General features: G+C 47.3%; 1 protein-coding gene across 4 annotated transcripts in view; it reads left to right on the top strand.

The window, feature by feature from the left end:
- The first annotated feature begins 11,258 nt into the window (after positions 1-11,258).
- The window catches only part of pabir2 (PABIR family member 2), an 88,908-nt gene continuing 88,282 nt past the window's right edge, over positions 11,259-11,884 (top strand). For 3 of the 4 annotated variants that reach the window (XM_078211962.1, XM_078211961.1, XM_078211960.1), the window contains exon 1: positions 11,282-11,571. In XM_078211962.1, coding sequence (XP_078068088.1) covers positions 11,468-11,571 — 104 coding nt within the window. In that variant the 5' untranslated portion in view covers positions 11,282-11,467. Of the gene's footprint in view, positions 11,572-11,884 lie in introns of all 4 variants that reach the window. The other variant, XM_078211959.1, reaches the window with a different exon arrangement.

Here is an 11,884-nt window from a genome sequence, read left to right as displayed (position 1 = left end):
GGTAATTATAGACCGGTTAGTCTTACTTTGGTGGTTGGTAAATTGATGGAAAGGGTCCTTAGGGATGGGATTTACGACCATTTAGAAAGATGCGGATTAATCCGAGATAGTCAGCACGGATTCGTGAAGGGCAAGTCATGCCTCACAAATTTGATAGAATTTTTTGAGGAGGTAACTAAGTGTGTTGATGAAGGTAGGGCAGTTGATGTCATATACATGGATTTTAGTAAGGCGTTTGATAAGGTCCCCCATGGTCGGCTTATGATGAAAGTGAGGAGGTGTGGGATAGAGGGAAAGTTGGCCGATTGGATAGGTAACTGGCTGTCTGACCGAAAACAGAGGGTGGTGGTCGATGGAAAATTTTCGGATTGGAGGCAGGTTGCTAGCGGTGTGCCGCAGGGATCAGTGCTTGGTCCTCTGCTCTTTGTGATTTTTATTAATGACTTAGAGGAGGGGGCTGAAGGGTGGATCAGTAAATTTGCTGATGACACCAAGATTGGTGGAGTAGTGGATGAGGTGGAGGGGTGTTGTAGGCTGCAAAGAGACATAGATAGGATGCAAAGCTGGGCTGAAAAATGGCAAATGGAGTTTAACCCTGATAAATGTGAGGTGATTCATTTTGGTAGGACAAATTTAAATGTGGATTACAGGGTCAAAGGTAGGGTTCTGAAGACTGTGGAGGAACAGAGAGATCTTGGGGTCCATATCCACAGATCTCTAAAGGTTGCCACTCAAGTGGATAGAGCTGTGAAGAAGGCCTATAGTGTGTTAGCTTTTATTAACTGGGGGTTGGAGTTTAAGAGCCGTGGGGTTATGCTGCAACTGTACAGGACCTTGGTGAGACCACATTTGGAATATTGTGTGCAGTTCTGGTCACCTCACTATAAGAAGGATGTGGAAGCTCTGGAAAGAGTGCAGAGGAGATTTACCAGGATGCTGCCTGGTTTGGAGGGTAGGTCATATGAGGAAAGGTTGAGGGAGCTAGGGCTGTTCTCTCTGGAGCGGAGGAGGCTGAGGGGAGACTTAATAGAGGTGTATAAAATGATGAAGGGGATAGATAGAGTGAACGTTCAAAGACTATTTCCTCGGGTGGATGGAGCTATTACAAGGGGGCATAACTATAGGGTTCGTGGTGGGAGATACAGGACGGATATCAGAGGTAGGTTCTTTACGCAGAGAGTGGTTGGGGTGTGGAATGGACTGCCTGCAGTGATAGTGGAGTCAGACACTTTAGAAACATTTAAGCGGTTATTGGATAGGCACATGGAGCACACCAGGATGATAGGGAGTGGGATAGCTTGATCTTGGTTTCAGATAAAGCTCGGCACAACATCGTGGGCCGAAGGGCCTGTTCTGTGCTGTACTGTTCTATGTTCTCATTTCTCCTATTCCTATCCTCACTAGCAAGTGGCACTGGGAATAATCCTGAGACTATTGCTTTTGAAGTCCTGCTTTTTAATTTCTTTCCTAATTTCCTAAAATGTGCTTTCAGGACCACATCCCTTTTCCTACCTGTGTCTTTGGTACCAATGTGGACCATGACTTCCAGCTGTTCACCCTCTCCCAGAAGAATGTCCTGAGGCTCCTCTGTGACGTTCTTAACCCTGGCACCAGTGATCATGTCTCTGGAAAGAAAATGCCTATCTGTAACTAACCAATCTCCCATTCCTGTTCCTCTCTTCTTCCCTCTCCCATGCAGCTGATGCACCTGTGATGTCACAAACATGGCTCTGGCTGCACTCTGCTGAGGAATCATCACCCTCATCAGTGTCCAAATTGGAAAACTGGTTAACAAACAAGATCAACTTAAGGGACTCCTGTCACCTTTTAGATCAGCCCTTGCTCAAAATCTATTACATCTCTATCTGTCCCCAGTTCTGATGAAACATCCCAGATCGCAAACATTAATGGGTAAAACAATTAAAGAACAGTGGAGGATATTTAAAGAAACATTTAATGCAATACAGAACCAGATTATACCCCTGAGAAGGAAAACCTTCTCTTCATAGAAAAAAACACTTCTGGACAACTAAAGAGATAAGGTTCAGCAATAAACTAAAAGAAAGGGCTTACAAAAATGCAAAAAACAACACAGATGCTACAGAATGGGAAAGATACAAAGACCAGCAAAAGACCATTAAGCAGCTCATAAAAGTTACTAAAGGGATTACGCAAGGAGACTCGCAATGGACATCAAGATCAGTGAGACAGAATGTTACAGTTACATAAGAGTTAAGTGGGTGGTCAGGGGATATTTTGGTCCACTGAAGACTGAAAGTGGGGATATTGTCAATGACTATGGAAAATGGCCAACATGTTCGTTACTTTGCATCAGTAATTACAGCATAAAAGAAGGATAGCTTGCTGGAAGTCCTGAGGAAATTAATAGTGAATCGAGGACAGGAATTAAATACAATTCACTTCAAAGTAAAACATTGATCATGAGGGAATTAATGGATCCAAAGAGTGACAAATCCCCAGGACCTGTCACTCTGCTTTTTTAAGAAGGATGAAAGAGGAAAACCAGGCAATTACAGACCAGTTATCCTAACATCTGTGGTGGGGAAATTATTGGAGTCTATAATCAAGATAGAGTAATTGAACACCTCAAAAACGTTCAGTTAATCAGAGACAGCCAGCATGGATTCATGACAGGTAGGTCATGCCTAACAAATCTCACGGAATTTTTTAAAGAAGTGACCAAGGCAGTGAACAGGGGAATGTCTATGGATGCTGTTTATGTGGACTTCCAGGAGGCTTTTGCTAAAGTCCCACAACAAAGATTGTTAGCTAAAGTGGAAGCCCATGGAATTGAGAGAAATTACTGACAAGGCTGGGAAATTGGTTGAGTGACAGGCAACAGAATGTAGGGATAATGGGTAGGTACTCGAATTGAGGGATGTGACCAGCGCTGTGCCACAAAGATCTGTGTTAGGGCCTCAATTATTCACATTATTTATTAACAACTTAGATAATGGCATAGAGTCATATATCCAGATTTGCTGATGACACAAAGTTAGGCGGCATTGTGAACGGTGTAGATAATGGCATAAAATTACAAAAGAATATTGACAGACTCGGTGAATGAGCAAAACTGTGGCAGATGGATTTCAATCTAAGTGTGAGGTTATTGAATTTGGACCAAGAAAGGACAGGTCAGAGTACTTTTTGGATGGTATGAAGTTAAATCCATTAGATGTCCAAAGAGATTTGGGGGTTCAGGTGCATAGATCCTTAAAATGCTATGAACAGGTGCAGAAAATAATCAGGAAGGCTAATGGAATGCTGGCCTTTATATCCAGAGGACTGGAGTGTAAGGATGCAGAAATTATGCTCGTTAGACCCCACTTGGAGCACTGTGAGCAAATCTGGGCACCACAACCTAGGAAGGACATATTGGCCTTGGACGGAATGCATCAGAGGTTTACAAGAGTGCATCAGAGGTTTACAAGATTAGTTAAGAGGAGAGATTATACAAATTAGACTTGTTTTCTCTAGAATTTAGAAGGTTAAGGGGTGATCTGATCCATGTCTTCAAGATACTAACAGGAAAAGACAGGGTAGATAAAGATAAACTATTTTCTTTGTTGGAGATTCTAGAACTGAGGACTATAGTCTAAAAATTAGGGGCAGACAGTTCAGGAGAGATGTTAAGAAGCACTTCTACACACAAAGGGTGGTAGAGGTTTGGAACTCTTTTCCACAAAAGGCAGTTGATGCCAGATCAGTTGCTATCTTTAAATCTGTTTGTTAAGCAAAGGTATTAAGGGGTATGGGCTAAAGGCAGGTACATGAAGTTAGGCCACAGATCAGCCATGATCGTAAAGAATGGCAGAGCAGGCTCGAAGGGCCAAATGGCCTCCTCCTATCTTCTATGTTTCTATATGGGCTAAAGGCAGCTACATGGAGTTAGGCCACAGATCAACCATGATCTCATTAAATGGCACAACAGGCTCAATGGCCTTCTCCTGTTCTAATATTCTATGTTTTATAATGGACTTTAACATTTTCTCAATGACAGAAGTTAAGATGATTGGCCTATAACTACCTGTCTTTTGTTTCTCTCCCTTTTTGAATAAGGCAATTTGTTCTGGGACTTTTCCAGAATTTTAAGATTCTTGAAAGAAAGGTACGTGGCACAGTGGTTAGCACTGCTGCCTCACAGCGCCAGGACCTGGGTTCAGTTCCGGCCTCGGGTTGCTGACTGTGCGGAGTTTGCACGTTCTCTGTGTCTGCGTGGGTTTCCTCCGGGTGCTCCGGTTTCCTCCCACAGTCCAAAGATGTGCGAGTTAGGTGGATTGGCCATGATAAATTGTCCATTAGTGTCAGGGGGATCAGCAGGGTGAATATATGGGGTTACAGGGATTGGGCCTGGGTGGGATTGTTGTCAGTGCTGGCTCGATGGGCCGAATGGCCTCCTTCTGCACTGTAGGGATTCTATGATTACTACCAGTGCATTATCTCTGTAGCTACTTCCTTCCTTCAATATCTTAGGATGCAACCCATCAGGTCCAGAGGACTTACTGGCCTTTAGTTGCCCGAGTACTTTTTCTCTACTGATAGTTATTGCCTAACGTTCATTTTCAAATCCTCTCTGACCACAGGAGAGGTACCAGAGGACTGGAGGACAGCTAATGTGGTACCGTTATTCAAGAAGGGAAGTAAGGATAAACCGGGTAATTACCGGCCAGTGAGTTTAACATCAGTGGTAGGGAAATTATTGGAAAAATTCTGAGGGACAGAATCAATCTCCACTTGGAGAGACAAGGATATCAAGGATTGTCAGCATGCATTTATCAGGCAGAGATCACGTCTAACGAACTTAATTGAATTCTTTGAGGGGGTGACTAGGTGTATAGGTGAGGGCAATACATGGAGTTCATGCATTGATATGGACCCACATGGGAGACTGATCAAGAAGGTGAGAGCCCAGGGGATCCAGGGCAACTTGGCAAATTGGATTAAAATTGGTTTAGTGACAGGAGGCAGAGGGTGATGGTAGAAGGCTGTTTTTGTGACTGGAAGCCTGTGTCTAGTGGTGTATCATGATGTGGAGATGCCGGCGTTGGACTGGGGTAAACGCAGTAAGAAGTTTAACAACACCAGGTTAAAGTCCAACAGGTTTATTTGCTAGCAAAAGCCACTAGCTTTCGGAACCGGCTGTTCCTTCGTCAGGTGGGTGGGAGTTCTGATCACAAACAGGGCACAAAGACACAAACTCAATTTACATGAATAATGATTGGAATGTGAGTCTTTACAGCTAATCAAGTCTTAAAGGTACAGACATTGTGAGTGGAGGAGCATTAAGCACAGGTTAAAGAGATGTGTATTGTCTCCAGACAGGACAGCTAGTGAGATTTTGCACATCCAGGCAAGTTGTGGGAGTTACAGATAGTGTGACATGAACCCAAGATCCCGGTTGAGGCCGTCCTCATGTGTGCGGAACTTGGCTATCAGTTTCTGCTCAGCGACTCTGCGCTGTCGTGTATCGTGAAGGCCGCCTTGGAGAACGCTTACCTGAAGATCCATGGCTGAATGCCCGTGACTGCTGAAGTGCTCCCCCACAGGAAGAGAACAGTCTTGCCTGGTGATTGTCGAGCGGTGTTCATTCATCCGTTTGTCATAGTGTCTGCATGGTTTCCCCAATGTACCATGCCTTGGGACATCCTTTCCTGCAGCGTATCAGGTAGACAATGTTGGCCGAGTTGCAAGGGTAGGTACCGTGTACCTGGTAGATGGTGTTCTGACGTGAGATGATGGCATTCGTGTCGATGATCCGGCACGTCTTGCAGAGGTTGCTGTGGCAGGGTTGTGTGGTGTCGTGGTCACTGTTCTCCTGAAGGCTGGGTAGTTTGCTGCGGACAATGGTCTGTTTGAGGTTGTGCGGTTGTTTGAAGGCAAGAAGTGGGGGTGTGGGGATGGCCTTGGCGAGATGTTCGTCTTCATCAATGACATGTTGAAGGCTCCGGAGGAGATGCCGTAGCTTCTCCGCTCCGGGGAAGTACTGGACGACGAAGGGTACTCTGTCCGCCGTGTCCCGTGTTTGTCTTCTGAGGAGGTCGGTGCGGTTTTTCGCTGTGGCGCGTTGGAACTGTTGATCGATGAGTCGAGCGCCATATCCTGTTCTTGTGAGGGTATCTTTCAGCGTCTGGAGGTGTCTGTTGCGATCCTCCTCATCTGAGCAGATCCTGTGTATTCGGAGGGCTTGTCCGTAGGGGATGGCTTCTTTAACGCGTTTAGGGTGTATCTTCTAGTGGTGTATTGCAGAGATCGGTGCTGAGTCCCTTGCTGTTTGATTTGATTTGATTTGATTTATTATTGTCACATGTATTAACATACAGTGAAAAGTATTGTTTCTTGAGCGCTATACAGATAAAACATACCGTTCATAGAGAAGGAAACGAGAGAGTGCAGAATGTAGTGTAGAACGAGAGTAAAACATAGAATTAGATGGAATGCTGGGCACAGCTTGCAAGAAGTCGCCTCGCACCGGCGCCATCTTGGAATAATTTGCAGTGTACATTAACGATCTAGATGTGAATGTGGCGGTTATGATCAGTAAGTTCACAGATGACACAAAACTTGATGGTGTGGTAAATCGCGAGGCGGAAAGTCTTTGATTTCAGGATAGAAACATAGAAACTAGAAGCAGGAGGAGGCCATTCGGCCCTTCGAGCCTGCTCCGCCATTCATCTTGATCATGGCTGATCATCCAATTCAATATCCTGATCCCCCCTTACCCCATATCCCTTGATCCCTTTAGCCCCAAGAGCTATATCTAATTTATTTTTGAAATCAGACAATGTTTTGGCCTCAACTGCTTTCTATGGGAGTGAATTCCACACATTCACCACCCTCTGGGTGAAGAAATTTCTCCTCACCTCAGTTCTAAAAGGTTTACCCCTTATCCTCAAAATAAGACCCCTAGTTCTGGACTCCACCACCATTGGGAACATTCTTTCTGAATCTACCCTGTCTAACCCTGAGTGAGAGATCCCCTCTCATTCTTCTAAACTCCAGTGAATTTAATCCTAACTGATTTAGTCTCTCTTCATATAACAGACCAGCCATCCCAGGTATCATCCTGGTAAACCTTCGCCGCACTCCCTGTATAGCAAGGACATCCTTCCTCAGATAAGGACACCAAAACTGCACACAATGCTCCAGGTGTGGCCTCACGAACTCCCTTTACAATTGCAGCAAAACATCCCTATCCCTATACTCAAATCCTCTCGCTATGAAGGCCAACATACCATTTGCCTTCTTTACTGCCTGCTGCACCTGCATGCTTACTTTCAGCAGCTGATGCACGAGGACTCCAAGATCTCATTGAGTATCCACCTCTCTCAATTTACACCCATTCAAGTAATAATCTGTCTTCCTATTATTGCTACCAAAGTGGATAACCTCACATTTATCCACATTATACTGCATCTGCCATGCAGATGCCCACACACTCAGCCTGTCCAAATCATGCTGAAGCATCTCTGCATCCTCCTCACAACTCACCCTCCCACCCAACTTTGTATCATCTACAAATCTGGAGATAATACATTCAGTTCCCTCTTCCAAATCATTAATATATAATGTGAACATGTGAAGAATGATGTAGATAGTCTGGTCAGATGGGCAGAACAGGGACAAATGGAATTTAACCCTGAAAAGTATGAGGCGATGCATTTTGGGAGGACTAACAAGGCAAGGGAATACACAATGAATGGTGGGACACTAGGAAGTACAGAGGGACCTTGGTGTGCATGTCCAAATTTCATTGAAGGCAGCAAGACAGGTAGATAAGGTGGTTAAGAAGTGTTAACTCCAAGGTGTTTTGTGAAGTTAAGTCTAGACCCTCAGTTTTACATTTGATTTTGGGGTTGGTGAGCAGAAGGTGTTTCACTCCAGGTATGATTCAAGTGACCCACTAGGAAGCTTTTATCAAACAAAGTTTATTTAAGAACACAGTTAGAATATAACAAAAAGAATTAGCATAACTTTTACCAATTACAAGACTTAAACATGACAATACCATTCTTAACAGCTAGCTTTCTCTGTTATTCCAATTTAAAAGCAATACCCCTTAGGCATAAACCCTTCTTCAGGATTAGTTGACATTAAAACAAGTCTGCACACGTGATACTAGATTTCCAGCTGTTAACGTCTATGGACAGAGATCCAAACAGTTGTTTTCAAGAAAAGGATATATCCTCAAGACAGCAAAATAGAGACGTAAACCAAGTATCTAGCAGCTTCCAGTCTTCAGAGACAGGAAAGGATAAGTCTCTTTCTGCAGCTTCCAAAGCTGCATCTGAAAAACTAAGCTGGAATTCTATGAAAACATAACTGTCCCCAGTCATATGACCTGACCTGTTAACTATCCCAATCAAGCTCTACTCTGCAATCCCAGGGGAACATTAAAACAACAGTACACAAATGTCAGGCAATGACCATCACCAATAAGAGATGCTGTAACCATCGCCCCTTGATACTATCATTGAATCCCCCACTGTCAACATCCTCGGGGTTACCATTGACCAGAAACTGAACTGGACTCACCACATAAACACAGGGGCTATAAGAACAGGTCAGAGGCTAGGAATATTGTGGCAAGTAGCTCACCTCCTGACTCCCCAAAGCCTGTCCACCATCTACAAGGCACAAGCCAGAAGTGTGATGGAATATTTGTCACTTGCCAGGATGGGTGCAGCTCCAACAACACTCAAGAAGCTTGACACCATCCAGGACAAAGCAGCCCGCTTGATTGGCCCCACACTTACAAACATTCAATCCCTCCACCACCGACGCTCAGTGGCAGCAGTGTGTACTCTCTACAAGATGCACTAAAGCAATTCACCAAAGATCCTTAGACAGCACCTTCCAAACCCATGACCACTTCCATCTAGAAGGACAAGGACAGGAGATAGATGGGAACACCACAACCTGCAAGTTGCCATCTAAGCTACTCACCATCCTGACTTGGAAATATATCGCTGTTCCTTCACAGTGGCTGGGTCAAAATCCTGGAATTCCCTCCCTAATGGCATTATGGGTCAACCCACAGAACATGGACTGCGATTCAAGAAGGAACTCACCACTGCCTTGTCAAGGGAAACTAGGGATGGCAATAATTGCCCCTGCCAGTGATGCCCATGTCTCACGAATGAATAAAAAGAAAGAATGCTGCATTAGTTCAGATTAAAACAAACATGATGTCAATTATAGAGCTTCAGTAACAATAGAGGACACCGGCTGCAGACAAGACAGCTCCGACAAAACATCCTGCAAAGAAACATGATTAAAATACATTTCTTAAAGGCAAGTAACTTCACAGATGGCAAATCGGATACCTGGCTTTATTAGCTGAGGCATAGAATATAAGAACAGACAGGTATGTTGGGGCTGTATAAAACGCTCGTTGGGCCACAGCTGGAGTACTATATGGTCGCCACACTATAGGAAGGATGTGATTAAATTAGAAAGGATGCAGAGGAGATTCACCAGGATGTTGCCTGGGCTGCAGATGCTCAGCTTTGAAGAGAGGCTGGTTAGGCTGGGGTTGTCTTTCTTAGAGTAAGAAGGCTGAGGGGGGACTTGATTGAGGTGAACAAAATTATGAAGGACACAGATAGGGTAGATAGGAAGAAACTTTTCCCCTTAGAAGAGGTGTCAATAACCAGAGGCCATAGATTAAAAGTAAAGGAGCAGGAAATTTAAAGGGTATTTGAGGAAAATCTTTTTCACCCGAGGGTGGTGGGAATCTGCAACTCACTGCCTGAGGGGGTGCGAGAGGCGGGAACCCTCACAACATTTAAGATGCATTTAGATGAGTATCTGAAACACTGTCGCACATAAGACTACAAGCCAGGTGCTGACAAATGGAATTAATATAGATCAGTGCTCAATGGCTGGTACAGATTTGATGGACCGAACGGCCTCTTTCTGTGCTGTAAAGCTCTGAGCTGAGAGAACCCGAAACCTGTTGGACAATTGCAGAGGCCAACACTGCCACCCCCTGGGTCCAGCACCCCCTGAGCTGCAGTGACCACCCCCTGGGTCCCAGCACCCCCTGAGCTGCAGTGACCACCCCCTGGGTCCCAGCACCCCCTGAGCTGCAGTGACCACCCCCTGGGTCCCAGCACCCCCTGAGCTGCAGTGACCACCCCCTGGGTCCCAGCACCGGCCTGAGCTGCAGTGACCACCCCCTGGGTCCCAGCACCCCCTGAGCTGCAGTGACCACCCACTGGGTCCCAGCACCGGCCCGAGCTGCAGTGACCACCCCCTGGGTCCATCACCGGCCCGAACTGCAGTGACCACCCCCTGGGTCCCAGCACCCACTGAGCTGCAGTGACCACCCCCTGGGTCCCAGCACCCCCTGAGCTGCAGTGACCACCCACTGGGTCCATCACCGGCCCGAGCTGCAGTGACCACACCCTGGGTCCCAGCACCCCCTGAGCTGCAGTGACCACCCACTGGGTCCATCACCGGCCCGAGCTGCAGTGACCACACCCTGGGTCCCAGCACCGGCCCGAGCTGCAGTGACCACACCCTGGGTCCCAGCACCCACTGAGCTGCAGTGACCACACCCTGGGTCCCAGCACCGGCCTGAGCTGCAGTGACCACACCCTGGGTCCCAGCACCGGCCCGAGCTGCAGTGACCACACCCTGGGTCCCAGCACCCACTGAGCTGCAGTGACCACACCCTGGGTCCCAGCACCGGCCTGAGCTGCAGTGACCACACCCTGGGTCCCAGCACCGGCCTGAGCTGCAGTGACCACACCCTGGGTCCCAGCACCTCTGGGTCACACTGTCTTCAGTGGTTTGGTTTTGGGACAGACTGAGTCTCTCCCTCAGGATTGAAGAGATTGGGACTGGTTTGTTAAGCTGCTGCAGCCACAATGCACTCCCACAGCAAGGAGGCAGCAGCTCCTCCTGGCCGCATGGGGCGCTGATCCTGGTTCCCAGGGAAACGCTGAAGACCCGCCCACCCCGCTCCGATTGGCTATTCACTCCAACAGTCGATTGGTCCGTTTCCCTCGCTGTTTGGTGTTGGTCTCACTAATTGGTTACTCTGGGTCAGTTCCTCGCCCTTCTATTGGTCAGTTTTGCTGCGGTTTAGCTGTTTTCTCTTCCTCATTGGTCAGCCTGACTGCCTGTCAGCGGCTGGCACTCTGATTGGTTACTGTGACAGCGGTGCTCTCTGTGATTGGCCGGTTAGACTGTCGCTCAGCTCCTCTCTCTATCTGATTGGTCAATGGGAGCGGAGGGCGGGCTCTGCTTCAGAGCGGTTGGAGCGGGAACCGGAGCCGGGCCTTTGCTGTGGTTTCTCGGCCGGGGATGTGGGCGAGGCCGAGGCCGAGGCCCAGGTCGCAGGTGTGTGTGTCAGGCCCAAGCCGCCGCTGGTTGCTCGTCGCCATGTCGTGCCCCAGCTCTGGAGCCTCGGTGTCGGTATGAGCGGCTGAGCCTCTGCCCCATGGCCCAGGAGAAGATGGAGCTGGAGCTGTCGCTCCCCTCGGCTCCCAGCGACGGCGGTGGGCTCAGGAGGTCCAACAGCGCGCCCATGATCAACGGCCTGAGGTAGGCCCAGGGCCCGGGTCCTGCTGCTGTCGTTATGGAAACAGGGTAGCTCGGGTGCACAGCAAGATCCCACTCCATTGCTGAATCCAGGAGGACAATTGGAAAAGAGCGGGGGGGCTTCTCCCCTTTCCCCAGACCAATGTCAATCCCTCAACCAGTTGCACTAACATTAATGATCACATCCCTGTTTGTTGGTTCTTTCTGTGCACAAATTGGCTGCTGCATTTCCCACATTAAACAGTGACTGCACCTCAGATAATTCAGTTGCTGTGAAGTCAGGAGCGTCCAGGAGGGTTTCTTGAAACAGAATGTA

The sequence above is a fragment of the Mustelus asterias genome, chromosome 4, assembly GCF_964213995.1.
Source record: "Mustelus asterias chromosome 4, sMusAst1.hap1.1, whole genome shotgun sequence".
Taxonomy (NCBI): domain Eukaryota; kingdom Metazoa; phylum Chordata; class Chondrichthyes; order Carcharhiniformes; family Triakidae; genus Mustelus; species Mustelus asterias.
This window is presented reverse-complemented; position numbering and strand designations above follow the sequence as displayed.